Source organism: Metarhizium robertsii (genome assembly GCF_000187425.2).
Source record: "Metarhizium robertsii ARSEF 23 chromosome Unknown MAA_Scf_1, whole genome shotgun sequence".
In the NCBI taxonomy this organism is placed as follows: domain Eukaryota; kingdom Fungi; phylum Ascomycota; class Sordariomycetes; order Hypocreales; family Clavicipitaceae; genus Metarhizium; species Metarhizium robertsii.
Window position 1 is genome coordinate 5665788 of NW_011942149.1, and position 17794 is coordinate 5683581.

At 50.7% G+C, this 17794-nt stretch overlaps 4 protein-coding genes across 4 annotated transcripts; 1 reads left to right on the plus strand and 3 right to left on the minus strand.

The window, feature by feature from the left end:
- Positions 1–389: 389 nt before the first annotated feature.
- MAA_01870 (chromosome segregation ATPase family protein) lies at positions 390–6516 on the minus strand (the record flags this gene model as incomplete). Its single annotated transcript, XM_007819868.1, has 2 exons — positions 390–6252; positions 6410–6516. The coding sequence occupies 2 exons, from the start codon at positions 6514–6516 to the stop codon at positions 390–392; spliced, it is 5970 nt and encodes a 1989-aa protein (XP_007818059.1).
- A 1668-nt stretch (positions 6517–8184) lies between these two features.
- Positions 8185–9642, minus strand: MAA_01869 (Mitochondrial carrier domain protein; the record flags this gene model as incomplete). Its single annotated transcript, XM_007819867.2, has 7 exons — positions 8185–8274; positions 8363–8617; positions 8687–8864; positions 8964–9211; positions 9321–9362; positions 9432–9469; positions 9576–9642. 7 exons carry the CDS (start codon positions 9640–9642, stop codon positions 8185–8187), a joined length of 918 nt encoding a protein of 305 aa, XP_007818058.2.
- Positions 9643–10675: 1033 nt separating this feature from the next.
- Positions 10676–12894, minus strand: MAA_01868 (RNA polymerase III Rpc82, C -terminal; the record flags this gene model as incomplete). Its single annotated transcript, XM_007819866.1, has 3 exons — positions 10676–11860; positions 11961–12809; positions 12886–12894. 3 exons carry the CDS (start codon positions 12892–12894, stop codon positions 10676–10678), a joined length of 2043 nt encoding a protein of 680 aa, XP_007818057.1.
- A 1420-nt stretch (positions 12895–14314) lies between these two features.
- On the plus strand, positions 14315–15900 carry MAA_01867 (Peptidase M16, core; the record flags this gene model as incomplete). The annotated part of the gene is made up of 4 exons (XM_007819865.2): positions 14315–14545; positions 14645–14819; positions 14880–15724; positions 15775–15900. 4 exons carry the CDS (start codon positions 14315–14317, stop codon positions 15898–15900), a joined length of 1377 nt encoding a protein of 458 aa, XP_007818056.2.
- Between the last annotated feature and the right edge of the window lie 1894 nt (positions 15901–17794).

Here is a 17794-nt window from a genome sequence, read left to right on the forward strand (position 1 = left end):
ATCCAATGCAGCAGCTACTCCTCGGCAAAAGCTCGATTGAAATCTCAATACATGGCACTTGGTGTCGCCAACGAGAAACGAGGCCAAAAAGCCCCGTACAGAGTAACTCACCAACTAGTAGCAGCACACTCACCCCATTCCGGACGGAGTCGTTAATAATACAAGTATTTGATCAAATAAGTTACCTACGCGCACGCTATATTCACAAAAGACGCAAAAGGTTGGCCACTTATCAATTGATACCTACACAACAAGGCAAAACAAGAACGCTCAAAGTTAACAATCTCTGCCGTGTAATCCATATGATGTAATCCATACATCATATCAAGAAGTGCCGAGGGCCAAAGCATCCCCAAATTGCACCTATATTTTGTTCATCATCCTTACCGCTACTGTTCATAAATAACCAGCCCGTTCTCGGCCCCGACATCCGTCCCAACTTGACTCTCCGTCCAGTCGCTTTCCGTCCCATCGTACTCGCTATACCCTGCCTCCGATTCCGTGTACTGGCTTGACATGACCGTTGTGCCAACGCTGCTTCTTCTCAGTGTCCCTGTATCACTGCCCTCGCCATCATCGTCCACCAGCGAGTCAATCACAGAGTCATTGTCGGCTGTGTACGCAACAGTGCTTGCCACTGGAGAGGGAGCTGCTGTATCCGGCTCGTCAAGTTCCTCTACGGTCTCACCAACGCGAATATTCTCCTTGTCTTCTTCACCAACCCCCTTTGCCATACCTCCGCCCCAACTTCGCTTCCGGAGAGCATTGCCAGCTCCTGTGCGTACGCTTTGGCTTCTCTTGACCAGACCAGATGGCGAGCTGCTATTCATCTGGCTGAGCGACGCAATACGTCTCGCGGATCCGTTCTGTGTGGGAACCCCAAGGTTTCGCCTGGTGGCCAGAGCCATGCTAAGGGCAGGGCGATTCAACTTAGGACCGCCAGTTTCGCCATCTTCACCAACAGGCTTCTTCACACGTTTCCGGTTCATGTCGTCACGTCCCTTGCTGTCCTTGGCCATCAATAGTACCCGAGAGTGGTCCATGACGCCCTCCACAATGCGTCTCTCCAGTCTCTCTGCGCGGTGCTCCATATCTGACAGCTCCTCCTTGCGCAGACGCAAGGCTGTCTCCAAAGAGGAAACATCGCCTGTCAATCGAGTCTTTTGTCTAATTAAGCTCTCCTGCTCTGTCCGCAGATTGAGAACACTGTTACGAAGCCTATCTTCTTCATCCTTGAGGCTAAGAATAGCTGCTTCCATGTGTTCTCGCTCAGCGAGTTTGCGCTCCAATTCAATCACAGTATCCTGAAGAGTCTTTTCCCGATCCTCGTGGTCATTTTCGATTCGTTGTGTCTGCGAAGACAGGAACTGTGAGATCTCGGCAGCAGTATTGACGACAGATTGATGGACCTTGTCCAATGTCTCCAGCTGGGCAAATGCTTGGGCTGACGTGGTGCTATGATCTACGAGCTTGTCGAGCTTCTCATGGACTGGGCCATCATCGTAGTGCTGCTCAACCAGTCTATCAAGCTTCTCATGAACTGGGCTGTCATCATATTGCTGCTCGACCAGTCTATCCAGCCTCTCCTTGATCTCGGAATCGTCATACTTTTGTTCTGCAATAAGATTGAGCTTCTCCTGTACGGCTGAGTCGTCATACTTTTGTTCCGCAGTGAGATTGAGCTTCTCCTGTACAGCTGAGTCGTCATACTTTTGTTCCGCAATGAGATTGAGCTTCTCCTGTACAGCTGAGTCGTCATACTTTTGTTCCGCAATGAGATTGAGCTTCTCCTGCACTGCTGAGTCATCATACTTCTCAGGGGGCGGAAGCATTTGTTGCTCGACAGGCTTGGCCTCAGCAATCTTGTCCTGAAGTTCGGTGGAAGCCGTTTTGGAGTGTTCAAAGTGCTCTCCTACCAGCAGGAGAATATCTTTCACAGCTGTCAGGATCTCGGGTTGGTGTTCCTTTATCTCCCCCTGCAAGCTCTCGACAGCAGCGACAGCTTGTTGTAAGTGGTCACGGGTCTTCTGGTGTTCTGTTTTACCCTCAGTGTCAATCTCCTCGGTACGGGTGGCGAGATCCTCGACCTTGGAGAAGACTGTCTTGGATGCTTCTTCCATCTTCTCCAAAGAGTCTGTGACAGTCGAGCCAAGGGTATCAATAAGAAGCTTCAAGTCCTCGGCAATAGCCTTGGTGCCAACTACAGCAGCTTCGGTCTCGATTTCCCGGGCCTCGGTGGCTTCGCTTTTCTCGTTCAACGTGGCCTTGAACTCATCATACTTGGCATTCAGCTCCGTGATCTTGTCGTCAATCTTTGTACCAATGCTGTCTGCCGCCTCCTGGAGCTTCTCATTGGACTCCAGCCGGGCACCAGCAACAACTTCCTTGTTCTCTTCAAACTGGGTCTTCATCGTTTCGAACATTTCCTTGAGGTCGGCGCCGACGTTTTCGTTCTTGTCGATTTTTTCTCCCATGCCTTCGAGCAATTTTGTGACAGCATCAATTCCCGATGACCCATCTTCCAATTTACTCTTGGTAGCTTCCTGGAACTCTTCCAACAAGGTTTTGACCGCCGTGACGCGATCGGCAACACCAACAATCTCAGCTTGACGGTCATCAAGTGCCTTGGTATTCGATTCGGTATGTGCCTCGATCTTCTCTTTGGCCTCCTTGAGGATCGTCTCCAAGTTGGACACGTCTTCCTTGTTGGAGATGCTGGCAAAATCAGTCGATGTCAAGCCATCGAGTGCTGTCTTGATCTCCAGAACAACAGCTTCGACGGCCTCAAGACCAGTCTTGGTGGCCATCTCTTCATCGGAGGACGGTGCCTTGTCGCTTCTTTCCTTTATTTCTTCGAGACCAAGGCTAAGTTGTGTAACAAGAGTTTCCAACGCATTAAGATCCTCCTTCTGTGAAATAGTGGCTAGCTGCTCGGTCATGGACGTCATGGTCTCACGCGTCTCCAGAACCAGAGCCTCGATGGCATCGAGGTGCTCCTTACGGACCGCCTGTTCACCCTCAACGAGATCGTCCAGGCTGGCCTTGGTGTTTCGGAGAATAGTCTCAATAGCCTGGACATCGTCCTTGGAAGCAGCATCACTATTGTTAGTGTCAGTGGCCTCATGCACTTCTTTGGCAGGCTCGGCAGCAGCGGGTGGCTCTCGAGTCGAGATTTCATTGACACCCTCCTGAACGCTACGAAGCATATCTTCCAGGCGAGCCAAATCATCCCGCTGAACAGTCTCCGTCTCTGGTTCCATTGCCTCAACTTTGATCCTGAGCTGAGTGATGAGGACTTCGAGATTCTTAATGTCGTCTTGCTTCACCATGTCGGCGGGAATAATTGCTCGACTGGTATCTTCTTCTGTAGCAGTCGCAACAGCCGCAACAGCTCTTTCGTTGCTGCTGTCACGGAGGGTCTCAATATCAGACCTAACGCCATCCAACCCGGACTTGAGCGCATCCAGAACCTCGTCGTTGGCAGTCAAGTCCACAGGTTTGTTGATAACTCTTTCAAGGGCCGCGCGGAGATCGTTCAGGCCATCTTGAATGGCATCCAAGATGTCGCCTGTCTCAGGTCGAGGCCGCAAGATTTCTTGTCGAAGGCTAGTCAATCCATTGTGGAGAGCCTCAAGGACTTCCTGATTATTGACACTAGGAACAGTAGGGCTAGATGCAGGAACCATAGAAGAGTTGACAACTTCGCGCAACCCCTCCAGGTGTGCTTGGAGCTCCTCACGGGAGCTGTCGTTGGCCAAGGATACAGCCCTGGAAACTTCCTCCTTGAACTCCTCCATGGTTCTTGACATGTTGTCCATAAACTCTTCGTGGCCAGCAACACCAGAAACTCTGTCGACGTAGCTTTCAATAGCGATGCGAAGATTTTCAAGTCCATCCTTGGTGGCGTCAAGTACTTGCTCAGTGTCTCGTCCATTCGCGGCCACATTCTCCTTGGCCTCCTCAGAGACAGCTTTAAACTCAAGCTTCATGTATTCCATCATGTCCTGAAGGCGAGAGACAACCTCATCAGTATTGGCAGGGACTGCCATAAGAGCATCACCACGAGGAAGATCGAGCTCGCTGAGGCCCTCACGCACAGCTTGATGAACGACATCACGATGTGACTCGGAGGCGGCCTTGAATTCAAGTTTCATATACTCCATGATGTCCTGAAGACGGGAGGCAATTTCATCGTTGTTGCTAGGAACCGCCATAAGAGCATCATTTCGAGGAAGATCAAGACCACTGAGACCTTCGCGCACGGCGTCAACGACATCGCGGTGCGACAACTCGGTGCCAACAGCGGATGCGGCGACGGGGAACTCGAATTCCTCAAGGCAATCACGAACAGCGTCAATGATTTCGTCTCGTGACAGGGAGGCTGGGGTTTCAACCTGGGGAGGAGCAAAGTGCTTGAGTCCCTCCACAACAGCCTTGAATACTTCTTCTCTAGTTGCAGCCTCAGGTCGCTCATCCCGGGGAGCATACTCTTGAAGGCCTTCTTTGAGGCAAGCCAAGACTTCATCCCGTTCAAGACCGAGCTGTTGCACTTCAATCTCAGGCTTGTAATTTTCCCAAGCGTCTCTGACTGCCTCGATGACGTCTTCTCGGCTCAAGTCGGGTGTCTCGTCGGCAGAGGCTTCGTTATCACGCAACGCAGCTCGCATAGCATTGTAGATTTCCTTATAATCAACCACCGTCTTTTGTGAAGACTGGGTCTGGGCAGACTGGCGTCGATGTTCTCGCAAGACGTTGTTGAGCTGTTCCTTCATCTGCTCCAAGCCTTCATCAATGACTCTGGAAACCTCGTCTTTACTAGGAGCCTCAGCCTCTTCAATTCCTTTACTTCCGACCTTCTCCAATCTCTTGCCTAGTTCTCGCCCCATGCCAAGAACCTCACCCCTGAGTTCGCGCACTAGAGCTTTAACCTCTGCGGTTAAACCACCACCCTGGGTGACGCTGTCTTTGACGGACCGGATGATGTTCAGAAGTTCTTCATTTACAAGCTCCGCGCCACGCGCAGAAGGTGCCGAGGATCTTCTGTTTTCTCCGTTGAAGAGAAGTCGATCGACTCGTTGGGTCACAAGCCCACCCCTTTCCAGCTCCATGTCTTGATTGCCCAAACCTCCGCTTCCGGTTGCGCTTCCAAGTACAACAGCATTCTCTGATTGCGAACGAATGTACTCTGCCAACTCGTCGACCTTGGCAGAGGTAGCTAGCCCAGAAAGTTTCTGGGACAACTGGGTAAGCAAGCCAACCAGTGACTCTTGTCCTTCTTTAGTGCCGAGCCCATTCCAAATTTTCTCCAAAAGGATGAGTGAAGCGGATGTGTCTACTCCGGACAGAGAAGGTGTGCTGATGGAGCCACGGTCAATCGATTCAGCAAAGCTCTTTGGTGATGGTATCCGGGGAAGTTGAAACGCTCGTGAATGCGTGGGAGGTGAGCCAAAGGGCTTGTTATCAAGATACGGACCATTGAAGGAGGTGATCCGACTGGACTGCTCGTTAATGTTGCCCACAAGCTCTCTGAGGCTCTTCCTGACGTCCTCATCTCTGGACTTGGTCGCCTCCTTCAAGCTTAGTAAATCAGTAGCATTGTCCCGACTTCGCCGACTCAAAGCCGACATCTCCTTCTGCAGAGATGTCGCAATGTTTGTGAGCGTAAGAAGTTGAGCGGATACATCATCGGAATAGGGAGGTTGCTTAGGCGTGGAGCCGTTTGTGATGTTAGACAGAGCAGGCTCTGCGTCTCTTGAAGCAGATTTGGTGCCCATGTTTTGCAGAGCCAACATAGTCGAGCTCTGGGGTGGCGTATTCTCGCCCAGTATACTCTGCTGGGTAAGCCGTCTGGCCGTCGGCCTCAAAATAGGCGTCAAGCTGGGTCCCGGAATCGGGGTTGAATTGGCAGAGTCTCCGTCAGACCTCGGCTCGGGCGGTAATTCCCGCGGTGTTGTAGGTGTTGAGGGTCTGAGGTCTTGTTTGCTCCAGTTTCCTTCAATCATCAAGCTCAGGTCTCGTACAGAACCAGGCTGTAGCGACTGCAAACGGCGATGTGAAGCGCCCTTGACGAGGGCTCTCTCTGGTGATCCGTCGCCGCGCCTGACAACGGCACTGTTTTCCCGCGCCCTCTCGTTCAAGGCAGCATGCGCAGATTGAATGGCGCTCGATGTGCCGGCACGCGAAGTCAAGACGGGCGACTGGGGGTTCAGTGGTAGAGGCGGCGGAGCTCGTTCAGGATCTGAGCTATCCCACCTGCTGGGTGTTAGTCTCGCGTCGCCGAGATGAACATGAAATTTTTTTTAAAAAAAAATGGGGTAAGTTTTATCCGGATAGAAGAAAAAAAGTAAAGAAGCACGAAAGAGAAGGAAGTGGGATGGGTTTGAAAGAGAAAAACGCTACAATTACGCACATAGGAACGAGAGCTCGCACGCCGTGATCCGAAGAAGCAGAATGTTGGTGTTTTAGGTATCTCTCTCCATCTCGGGACGAAGTCGACTCCCAATCTGACAGTGACATCTTCGAGGAATACCGGGTCCTCTGCTTCAAGAGACCCTTTTTTCCGTGATGTTTTGTTGAGGAATGCGATGTGGACTGACGAGGAATGCGGACAGCAGCCGCTTACTCTTTTTGGGATCGAATATGTCCACCAAGCTATACAAAATTGGTATCGTGTAATGTAATCAAAACAAAACAAAAAACAGGACTCGCAAGATGTAAAGTCAAAAGTGTCAAGGTCGTCTCTTCATAATCTTGTCTTGGTTCGCAAATCGATAATCAGAGGATGGATACAGACTTGGGCAGACCGGGGAGGAAGGAGCGGCAAATTGATAGCTTTGAAGGGCCCCGGATTGTTGACGACGGCTCAGTAGCCCACCCAGCCATTGGGCTGTAAGGCGGGCGCCATGTTTACGTTGGAGCACTGACTGTTGCGGGGGGCAACGGGCGGGAACGAGGGGCCATTGTTCAAGCCACGCGTGTAACACTCCATACGACCTGGGCTGGAAGGTACATTTCAGACCTTTTATTTTTTTTTTATTTTTTTTTTTTTTTCCCTTTTGTGAGAGGATACACAAAAAGTGTGTGATGCTTGTGCATACATAACCATAGTTGTCGCGCGCCGATTCGCTACGAAGCTGCAGTTATGCGTGACGTGGACGACGGATGGTCTTTGGGCTGGAGCTTGTCGGCATGGAGTCGCGGAGAGGCAAGGGCTCGATAGGCGGGCGATACCGTCCATTGTGCTCCGTCTTGTACATATGTCATGTTAGTCCTAGGTGTACTCCGTACGTGCGCTTTGAGTTCTTTAGCGGCTCGATGACGTCAGTTGTGCAACGTGGACGCCGCGTTGTCCTTTGTTTACAATGGTGTTATGTAGACTCTGTCTCCAGTGCATGAGACACTTTGCGGTCACGGAATCGTCTCCCCTCGGCTGCACTGTAGCAATGTTTACCCAGAGGCACTGTCACATAGAACCATGGCCTCAAGAACATTCTAGATGCCGTCGAGTGACTGTCCTCTAGTAAGAATTGCGGTGTGGCCCACTCCATGTTCGAAAGCATGATGAATGGCTGTCCGAAGCTTGACTTTGCTCCCAAGACATTCGAGGACGCAGCATACTTGTTGCAAGTTTATAAGGCAACAGACTAAGCACTTTGGACCAAAAAGATTACCGCTGGATTACATGCTTAGAACACGAAGCAGGCCGTGTAGTGTTGGAAAACCTCCACATAGACCAGACGGTCAGCCTTATGGAAAGCATATAAAGGGAGAAAAATACAGAGACGATAAGCTGCCCGAAAACAGGCAAGTTTCAGTCGCCTTGCTTGATGAGCTCGGGGCGGCAATGTTCGCCCCAAATGTTTCAATTACAAACGTGCCACGGACATTGAAATGGTCTCTAGTGAGTGTTACATAGGTCTTGATAATCTCAATAGGCCATGATTTTGGAGCTGAGTTATCTATCCACATTCGTAATTCCGACTCGTCCAACCCTCGCTCCATCTATTTGCAAATAGCCAAGGGCAGTAGTCTACCGTCATCAAATGCCAAACAAGCTTATTTTTCCAGCCCATCCAACTCACATCCACAAAAAGAATATATGTATATACATAAACGTCAGAAAAAATCCATTCCCATTACAAAGCATTTCCAGATTGTAAAATAGCAGGAGTGGCATGTGGCCTATTACTTCTTGGAGAAGGCAACATCGAAGGCGGGGATGAGTGTCTGAGCAAGCCAGAAAGAGAAGACGAGCTTGGGACCGGTCATGAGAAGCTGATAGAGATGTCAGCAATCGTTAACGGTTTGGTAGAGAGCCAGCGGAATTCATATGACGCAGGCATCGAAGGGACCATTCATTTACCTTGGGAACCAGGCCCTTGAAGAAGCTCGAGAAACCCTCTTTGCGAGCCATGTTGGCCAAGATGCGGAATCCACTCTCCGGATTGTCAAAGTTGCGGTTCTGGATTCGAGTCTTGATGACATCGAGAGGAGCAGAGACAACAAGTGAAGCTGAAGCGCCGGCAATTGAAGCAACAAAGTTTTGGAACCACGTAGCCTTGTTGTAATCTTGGAGATGGAACATGTATTCCTTGGCAAAAGCAGAACCGCCAAAAAGCTGCGAAAGGCGCATCATCAGTCTACGAGCCGGGTGGCGCAAATAAAGGTGACCCAGGACTTAACATACCGCGAATGAGCCAGGCGCATTACGAGCAGCCGTCCATCCCCAACCACGGTATAGCCCAAACCCTTCGTCAGCAACAATCTTAAGGACACCACGGCCCTTGAAAGCCTCGGGGTTTGTCTGGCGCTTGATCTTGAGGACGTCGAGGGGTAAAAGGACGATTTCACCGATACCAATTAGACTGCAGTACAAACATGATCAGTTGCTGTTGTTTCTTTACCTTTTCCTATGGCAAAACCCATCGAGCAACCTGGGAGACGGCGACGGGGGGTCCGCTCACCTGCCAGCAGTAGAGTGCATGATGGCCTTGCCAGTCTTTTTGCCAAAAGCCGACTCAAAGTCCTGTCCATAGTGTTTGGCCAAATAGTCGCGTGCAACAGGCTGACCGCCATACTTGTAAATTCTTTGAAGGACCTTGTAACCGGCTGCGTAACCGAGACCTGGGAACAGCGAGATGAACTTTCGACCCAAAGGAGCGCTAGCCTTGTCCTTGAAAATAACCTGGTTCAATTGGCTCGCACTGGCAACCTGGGGGTTGTGAGAAATCGCATTGTCAGCTCGTCCGTGGCAAGTTTCTTATCTCCAGTGTATGTGATATGCAGAGGTGCGCAGCATCTTGTGTCAGAATTCTCCTTACTCGTGTCTGGTTGCTCATTAATCGCTTCGCAATCGTATCAACCTGGGCAAATCATGTCAGCATGTCTCAACAACCACCGTCTGGTTGCCAAGAGTCCAGAATTTGCCGTACGGGGTGAAAAATTGCCAACTCGGCGATACCAGCGGAGCCTGCAACCGGTCAGTACACATGCATCAGACCCTGGGTAAGCTCACAAAGCCTCGGGCACTCCAGTAGGTTGAGGACTTCGGAGCTTGCAATTGGCGAATGGTGTACCTGAGCCAAGGAGTCTGGCCAAGTTAGACTCCTTTTCTCGGCCTGCATTTCCAGTCGGGGGTGACATTGTGAGGCGGTTCGGGGCGATGGGAATGCGAAGGGTCTCCCGCTGGCCGATCTGGCGGTTGAGGTTGTCACAATGAAGTGAAAGCAATGAGGAGTGAGAGAAAAAAACGTCGTCTCTGGGGGAAATGGGCTGATGACGGATGGGGAAATTTTTTGAATGGCGTAGGTGTGCCTGGCGTGTGGTTCCCGAGATCGGGAGCTGGCGACAGCGGATGGTTGGGGTCAGTGCATGTGCTTTTGCCAGCTTTCTCGCTGAACGTGGGGACATGGGAACATTGGGCCCCTTGAGCCGACTTTTGACAGTTCAATGTTCCTGAGTTCAGGTGCTATTGATTGACCCTACTAGTGCGCTACGTACCTGTGGCCGGGTGGCCGGGTGGCCAGGCGAGGGGACCAGTCAGCGCTACGTCCACTGTATTGGTCACACGTTAATGGTCCGTGGTTGCGCCAGAGACGCGAAGTACCGTTCAATGTTCTGGTAACAACACTGAAATGCATGGCGCAAGTGCGTGCATGGCACACCGGACAATTCGTCCCTCTAGTATTAAATGTCCATGTCCTCTCCTCCTCGGCAATCTACGAATTGTGGCCACCACTTTTAGGCTCACACTGAGGGTATGACAAGATAAATAGCTCTACCGCATTATAGTACTAGTAATATCATTGATGATATACTTATATAAAAGTAGCCAGCCATGACTGTGTTTTGTTTTTGTTAGCTCAAAACCGACCTATTGAGGAAGGAAGCGGCTGTAGTTCTGTGTGACAATGTGCTACAACTATTCCTCGCAAGATCACACGCAAATGGCGCGATGCATGTAGGCATGCATGCCCGGCTACAAACCAACTACGACCCCAAACAACAATCATCAGACAATGCCCTCAAAGTCTTCTCCACAACAATGTCAAATTGGCATATATGTTACATAAAATATAGCCTCCTCAAAAGGGATAGTATATAACTATATCCATCCGTCTAGGGGTAGTTTGGTCGTGGTGTAACAACGTCAAGCGTCGCCCGCCCGCTGGTATCCTCAATAATCTCTAAACACTGCAACCATGTCGTCCAGCCGCATCACCTGGCCGAGCAGTTTCTGCTGGCCTTCCAAATGTCGGTTATATTTGTTATAATGCTCCGCAGTCATCACTTCTTCCTCTTTGCCCTTGACGTCCTTTCTCTCCACAAACGTGAGAATGTTGCGCTCCTTGTGCCGCTCCACATCCAACGTTTGCAGGCACCGTAACATACCCTTGTAGACATCATCCAACAATTGCGACTGAACTCGTTCGCCGTCGAAAAACCAGAAGAACAGAGTTCGGTTGGCCAGTCTGCTATTGTCCTTCGGCACTTCCTGAACATCCACCAACCCTGCCATTTGCATCGCTAGCATTTTCCCTTGGACGTCACCTTTCTTCATGAGGGCAGCTGACGGCAGCATTTTCTCGTCAAGTTTCCCCTTCTCCCGCAGAATTCGTGTCAAACGAAGGCCATGACGTCCGAACGACTGCTCAATGTATGCGTCAAGCTCAGACTCACGGAGACGGTCCATCAACAACTCAAAGTCCACGGTCCACTGGCCCCGGCCCTGAGTTCCACAATGACGTACAAAACGATGCTTGCTCTCGGCCAGTAACAGAAGATGTTGGCGCATCTGGTCCAGGCGACTGTCTTTAGCTATAGCCCCATCCTCGAATTTGACCTTGGTTGACCTGTCGCCGTTGGTATGTGTATGGCCCCCCTGGACATCAATATCGTCCTCAAATCCCTCGTCTTCGCTTTCTTTGGCCGAGGCCGCGGCCGCAGCTGCAGCTGCAGCTCTAGCCAAACGTCCGCGAGGGACAGGGGCAGCCTTGACCTCTGGCTCGTCTTCCTCATCCGAATCGCTGTCATAGGAATAAGGTCCCGATCTTATCTTCTCGGCACTATCAAAATCTATCTTGTCTTTTGGAGCCTTTCCAATACCGCCGAGAACCTTGACTTCATCGCTCAAGTTTTCGTATATTTGCAATGTGGTGACGCTGGGCTGTGGTCCTTTGTTCTCTTCACCAACCAAAGGATCTGCTCGACATCTGGAGACCTTTGCTGTCAGTAAATCCAGGAGGGAGCGGTAAACATGGCCTGTAGTCTCGCCAAGCATATCTGCCGCGAAATCGGCAAGTCTTTGGTTGCGAAGCTCAACCAAGCACTTTTCATGATTGACTCGAACCACAACATTGGGCTGGTAGATATGGCATTAGTAACTCTCTTGCTATATGTTTTTTTTAAAAAAAAAAAAAAAAAAGGAAGAAACAAAAAAAATTCAGTCGAGTTAGACGTACATTCAACTCGACATCATCGTCAAAGGGATCTGAATGACTTGAGCCATTTTGTAGCCTCCTTCTCTTTGTAGAAGGTCCGGAAGTCTGATCTAGCTGCCGTTTGAGGGCCTTGCTCTGGTCACGGAATGTCTTGAACCGCTCCACAATCTGCATGTGCTGTTCTATTTTGTTCTTGCTCGCCTTTTCCCCAGGAGCTGTCTTTGTAACATCAGCTTCAATTTCCCGATACACCTCGGCAGGATTGCGAAATGAATCGGGGCGAACGGTTTCCAGTATTTCTGCCTGTATTAACCGTGACAGTGCCGAGTTCAGATGGTTCTTAGACTCTATCAGGCCAGATGATGACTCATGTGATCCGTTCGTATGTCCATTGGTTTTGGGAGCTCGAGACGTAAACGCATGTGTAAGGTCCGCTACTCTAGCATAGCCCAGTTGCATGAGGGTTTGAACAAGGTCTCTCTCGGCTGTGCCATACTGACTGTTGATGACCTCCAGTATTTTACCGGATCGCACGAGGTTGTAGCAGGCATCCGAGTTGGCTTCGTAGCTGGTTCCTCCCGTATCAGGGTCAGTGTAATGGTAGAGGAGATTCTGTTGAATCAAAACACCCAGGCCGTTCCGAAGATGCCGTGGTCCGAGTGATACATGTTGAACGAGCTGTGAAAGTGTGCATCGGCCCTTGGTGAAGAGCGCGACCAAAATGCGCTGTTGGGCGAAGCGAAGAAAAGTCAGCACCGCGACAAGCACAGCACCGCAAAACCCGAAGTGGGTTGAGGAAGAACCTACGGATGGGAGTTCGCCAAAAAGATCGTTGACTAGGAGAGCACAAAGCTCTGCGGCATGTTTGGTCTGTTTGTGAACATGTCAGCCTTGTCCCGCGACAGCCCATTTGACGACGCACGGCTGGAGCTCAGCGAAGACTAACGACAAGCATTGCTCTGCTCCTAGAGATGCTCTCACAATCTCTAGAGCTACCACTATGACTACCTGTACGGCATTGAACTGCAATATGTAACTTAAAAGAAAAAAAGGTGCCGACCACCTTTGGTTGCGTTGGATTTCACTTGTGACACAAGTAGATGAAAGGTAATGTTGAGGTGCGGAGGGTTTTGTAAAGAAAAAACAGTCAATTGACGGGTTGCGGATTTGCCAATTTTTCCTAGGTGGTGAATGGAACCAACCTGTTACTGCGCAAGTACTCCGGACGGAGGACAGAGTAACTTAATGTGGCTGAGCGTCTAGGCTGTGGCGTCGGACGTGTACCGAAGGCTGCACAGTGCAAGCAGCCAGACCTTCATTCAACCCCAATACTCCGTACCGCGACCCGTCGCAGTTGCTGCTAGCTGCTCTACCTTGTAATTCAACCAACTTAGAAGTTTAGCGAAATCTACGCGAAGGCGTTCATCACTTCAGGTGCATATTTCACATCCTATCTTGTCCGCAGGAGAACTTCTAACAAGCTACTCCGTATCGAAATATGTAAATACATACTCCATTACTAGTGTTAGTCTCCAAAACTTCCCAACTCAATAAACGCTACGCCAGTTAACCTAAACAACAGGGTACGCATCGTCTAACCATCAGAGCAAGCTGGTTTATATTCATTACTAATAATGAAGACACCACGAATAAATAACACCACCAGTAACGCCAAGGGCAGGGCTTACCTCTCTCATCAAGGCAAGCCAGTCACATGTTTATAGGGTAGCCGTTCTGGCCCTGGGTTTCATGTCAGCGAATCAAAACTTCATCCACCACCGGCAAAAATAATACTGTACCGGGCTGAAGCCTGTAAGGCGTAACTGGAAGTTGACGTAAGAACACGTGAATTTTGAGAACCATGTCGAGGTGCTATACACGTTGATTCCCGTTGCAGCTTAGGTTATTAAGTACATTCAAAATTTACGTAGGACATGGCACTAGGGTGGGAGCGCTCGAGTTGAGTTGTCATGCGAGCAATAAACCAAATTGCCATTGCTATTGGTTTTATTGTGGTTTACTGTGTCAGTGGTTAAATCCGGCAACTAGCTACTTTAGGTACCTTCGACTTTCTTCAAGTGGTTGGAACTTTGAAGGCTACGAGTTGGAAGTATTTGGACATGATACTCCACCACTATCGGAATATGCCTGGTAGTGCTACTTGGACTGAAGGTACCCCTACCCGCATGAAGCTTCGGCAACCAGTGGCAGGCCTAGAGTTGATCATCCAATCACGTGATTCCCAATCAATCCCCGAGGCCGAAAATTAGACGGGAGCTGGTTCGTGGAACGAACGAGGCACTTCTTTTTGAGATCCAATTGCTGCACCACGACGGCCGAAGGATATCCAATTGCCTACGCCCTCACCCTCGACAATGATCTCGAGATCGTCTCTCGCCAAAAGCGCACAGCAGGCCGTCCGTCGGTCCTGCAGCGTCCAGTCCTTGCAGCGCCGTGGGTTCGCTGCCGCTGCCGCGACGGGAGCCTTCGAGACGACGGATGTGTCCGGGTTGAAGGTTGCTTCAAGGGATGCTCATGGTCCGACTACCAAACTTGCCATTGTTGCCAAGGCTGGTACACGATACCAGCCACTACCCGGCTTGACTGTCGGTCTTGAGGAGTTCGCCTTCAAGGCATGTCTTCCCGCAACGACCTGATACTTACGCTCAAAAATGCCACCCGAGCTAACTTGCTTGTGCCATCAGAACACACAACGACGATCTGCGCTCCGTATCACTCGTGAATCCGAACTTCTTGGCGGCCAATTGAATGCCTCTCATACCAGAGAGGCTCTCGTCCTTGAGGCCAGCTTCCTCCGCGAGGATCTACCTTACTTTGCCGAACTCCTCGCCGAAGTGGTCTCCATGACCAAGTACACCAGTGAGACATCGGTCGCCGCGAATTAATTCTCAATGCGATATAGGCTAACACCAACTATAGCTCATGAGTTCCACGAAGATGTCGAGCGGGTTCTCCACCTCAAGCAGGCCGCACTCAACGCCAACGTTGCTGCTCTTGCCTTGGACAACGCTCACGCGGTTGCCTTCCACAATGGCCTTGGTGCTTCAGTCTATCCCTCGTCCTTATCACCCGTCCAGAAGTATCTCAACGAGGAGTACATTGCTAGCTACGCCGATGTCGTGTACTCTAAACCTAATATTGCCATCGTCGCCGACGGTGCCTCCACTGGTGCCCTAACCAACTGGGTCGGTCAGTTCTTCAAGGACGTGCCTGTCAAATCTCTGAACGGCCAGACCCTCAAGACTGAGGCTTCAAAGTACCACGGCGGTGAACAGCGAACAAGTCACCCCGGCGGCAACGCCATGGTCATTGCTTTCCCTGGATCCGATGCCTCTGGCTCCAAGCCCGAGATTGCCGTTTTGGCTGCTCTGCTTGGTGGTCAGCCCACAATCAAGTGGTCTCCTGGCTTCAGCCTGCTCTCTAAGGCTACCGCTGGAACATCTGGTCTCTCTGTCTCTGCTTCCAACCTGGCTTACTCTGATGCTGGTCTCTTGACCGTCCAGCTGTCCGGCAACGCTGCCTCTGTGCGCAAGGGTGCTGAGGAGACGGCCAAGGCCCTGAAGAGCATTGCTGACGGCACCGTTAGCAAGGAGGACGTTACCAAGGCCGTTGCCAATGCCAAGTTCGACATTCTGGAGAAGGCTCAGCTGCGTTCACCTAGCCTTTTGCAGGCCGGGTCCGGCCTTGTCAATAGCGGCAAGGCTTCCGAACTCGCCGCTCTCGCCAAGGGAATTGATGGCGTTACTGCTGATAAACTGAAGACTGTAAGTTACGGCTTGTTCTTGTATCACACTATACTATACAATGCTGTTAGGGCGAGAAACTAACGTCCATTGTGCCGCAGGCTGCCAAGTCTCTCCTGGATGGCAAGGCCACAGTTTCCACTGTCGGTGACTTGTTTGTGCTGCCGTATGCTGAGGAGATTGGTCTTCAGGTATAACAGGAGTATTACAACGGCGAAAAGAGCTTGTACCAACAGATTTAAAGTCGTCTAGAATGGGTGGGCCGGGGCTGCCGTATTTGTGAATATCTGTAGTAGAAATCCCCTTTGTTCACGTAGCGTTCCAACATGCTCTTCGGTGTCGTGGTGATCCTGAATATTCACGCCTGAATGGTACACATCAGAATGGATGCGCCTGCATGCATGTCAACGTGTTTCGAGCCGGGGGCAACCGTTCACACCAGCATCCACATTGTCTGGTGTCACAATATATTGCATGCAAGGACGCTTTAGGCTTCTGGGGCTGTCATGTCCCGCCACTAGGATGCCACCATTTTCTAAGTACATTGAACCAGAACTCCGTAGCCCGGGCCGTTGGTTGGAAATCCACCGGCAGTTGGGTCGTGAAGAAGTACCTCACAGAATCCCAACAACAAGTGCCCATGTATCAAACACCAGTTACGTACCTAAGTTACTGAGCTGGGCGTCGGTCATGTGGTGCTGTAATATTTGATGTTTGTTCGAGAGTTCATTGATGGTTCATTGAGAGTTCAAGGCACATACACATATGCCAGGACATACTGTGACAAAGGCCCCGTATTGTGCCAACAGTGCGAGACTCTGTTTAAAGGCAGGTCCCTATTGCCCAGTCGTTATTCTCGCGCAAGAAGCACTACTACGAGTCCCCCCTCGGGACATCGGACTTGACTGAACATTGCTTGTACCAGACCTGTCCAGTGGTACAGTGTAGGCGTCGTGGTCAGGGCACAGGACACTGTGTCTCATGCCTGGTTGGCTGTGCTATGCCACTGTACATACTCTGGACTATGCTAGTACTACTGAAATGCTAAATGTCTACCCAAGGTACCCAAGTACCTGCCTAGGGACTTTCCTAGCGGAGTACCTCCTGCCTCCACCCGCGTGTCCGTTTCCTGAGTATGGCTGCCCACTTACTTAAGTATCGGCTTGCGGCCCACCAACGCCTCATTGTAGTTTGGGCAAGTGTGACAGGGTAGGGGAAAACAAAGCCTCATCACCAACCTCCACAGGCCAGAGAACTTCTCCCTTTCTCGGCTTCAATTTTCCATCTTTCCATGTTCTCCTTGCCCATTGTGTGGCAGTCATAGCACCGTCGAGCTGGACGGCACGCCGGAGACCCTTCCTCCTACCTTACTGTCTTTCGCTTTCCCTCTAGGTAAGCCACGCGACCTCCTCTTTCCGGCGCTCCTTTCCCCCCGTCCTGGCGCTGCGCCTACTTGACCAACATTGTTCACTTGCTTTCTTTATTCCCAACCACGACGAGGCCTTTGAGTCTACCAAAAAAACGACAATCAGCCCGAGCGCTTTTGAATCACTCTTTGCTAATTTTTCCTATAATAGAAGCGGGGAGAGTCGTCGATAGCGGACCGTTTTTTGGTCGTTTCTGGCTGAGACGTTAGCCAAAACTTCATCCTGGACCCCGACTTCCCGTGACACAGAGATTCCTCATCATCATCCCGAGGTTCGTGTAGATTGTTTTCATGTTCATTGTCTCACTCCTTGGTCGTCTATATGCATAGATGCCGCTGTGTGGTAACGTCCATGTGCGGTTAACTTTGACGTGCAAGGTGCGATGAACATGGGACTCCAGCGGTTCTTCTAGCCCCCTGCGATTTCGCTATATTAATTGCCACGTCTCCAACGTTTTTACTTCTGCGTGCCGACATCTAACCTTTCATCTAAGTAGAGCGTATCCTAACCAGCCCTCCAAGCCATACGCTCAGGATCGAGCAGTGCAAGATTACTCTCCTTCCAGGGACGAGCTGGAGAATTTCGTTGGATGCTACACCGAGACCGCCTACGTTGACCAGCACTGAAGTTGTATTAGCGATTGGAGCGTTTCATTCTTCTTTTT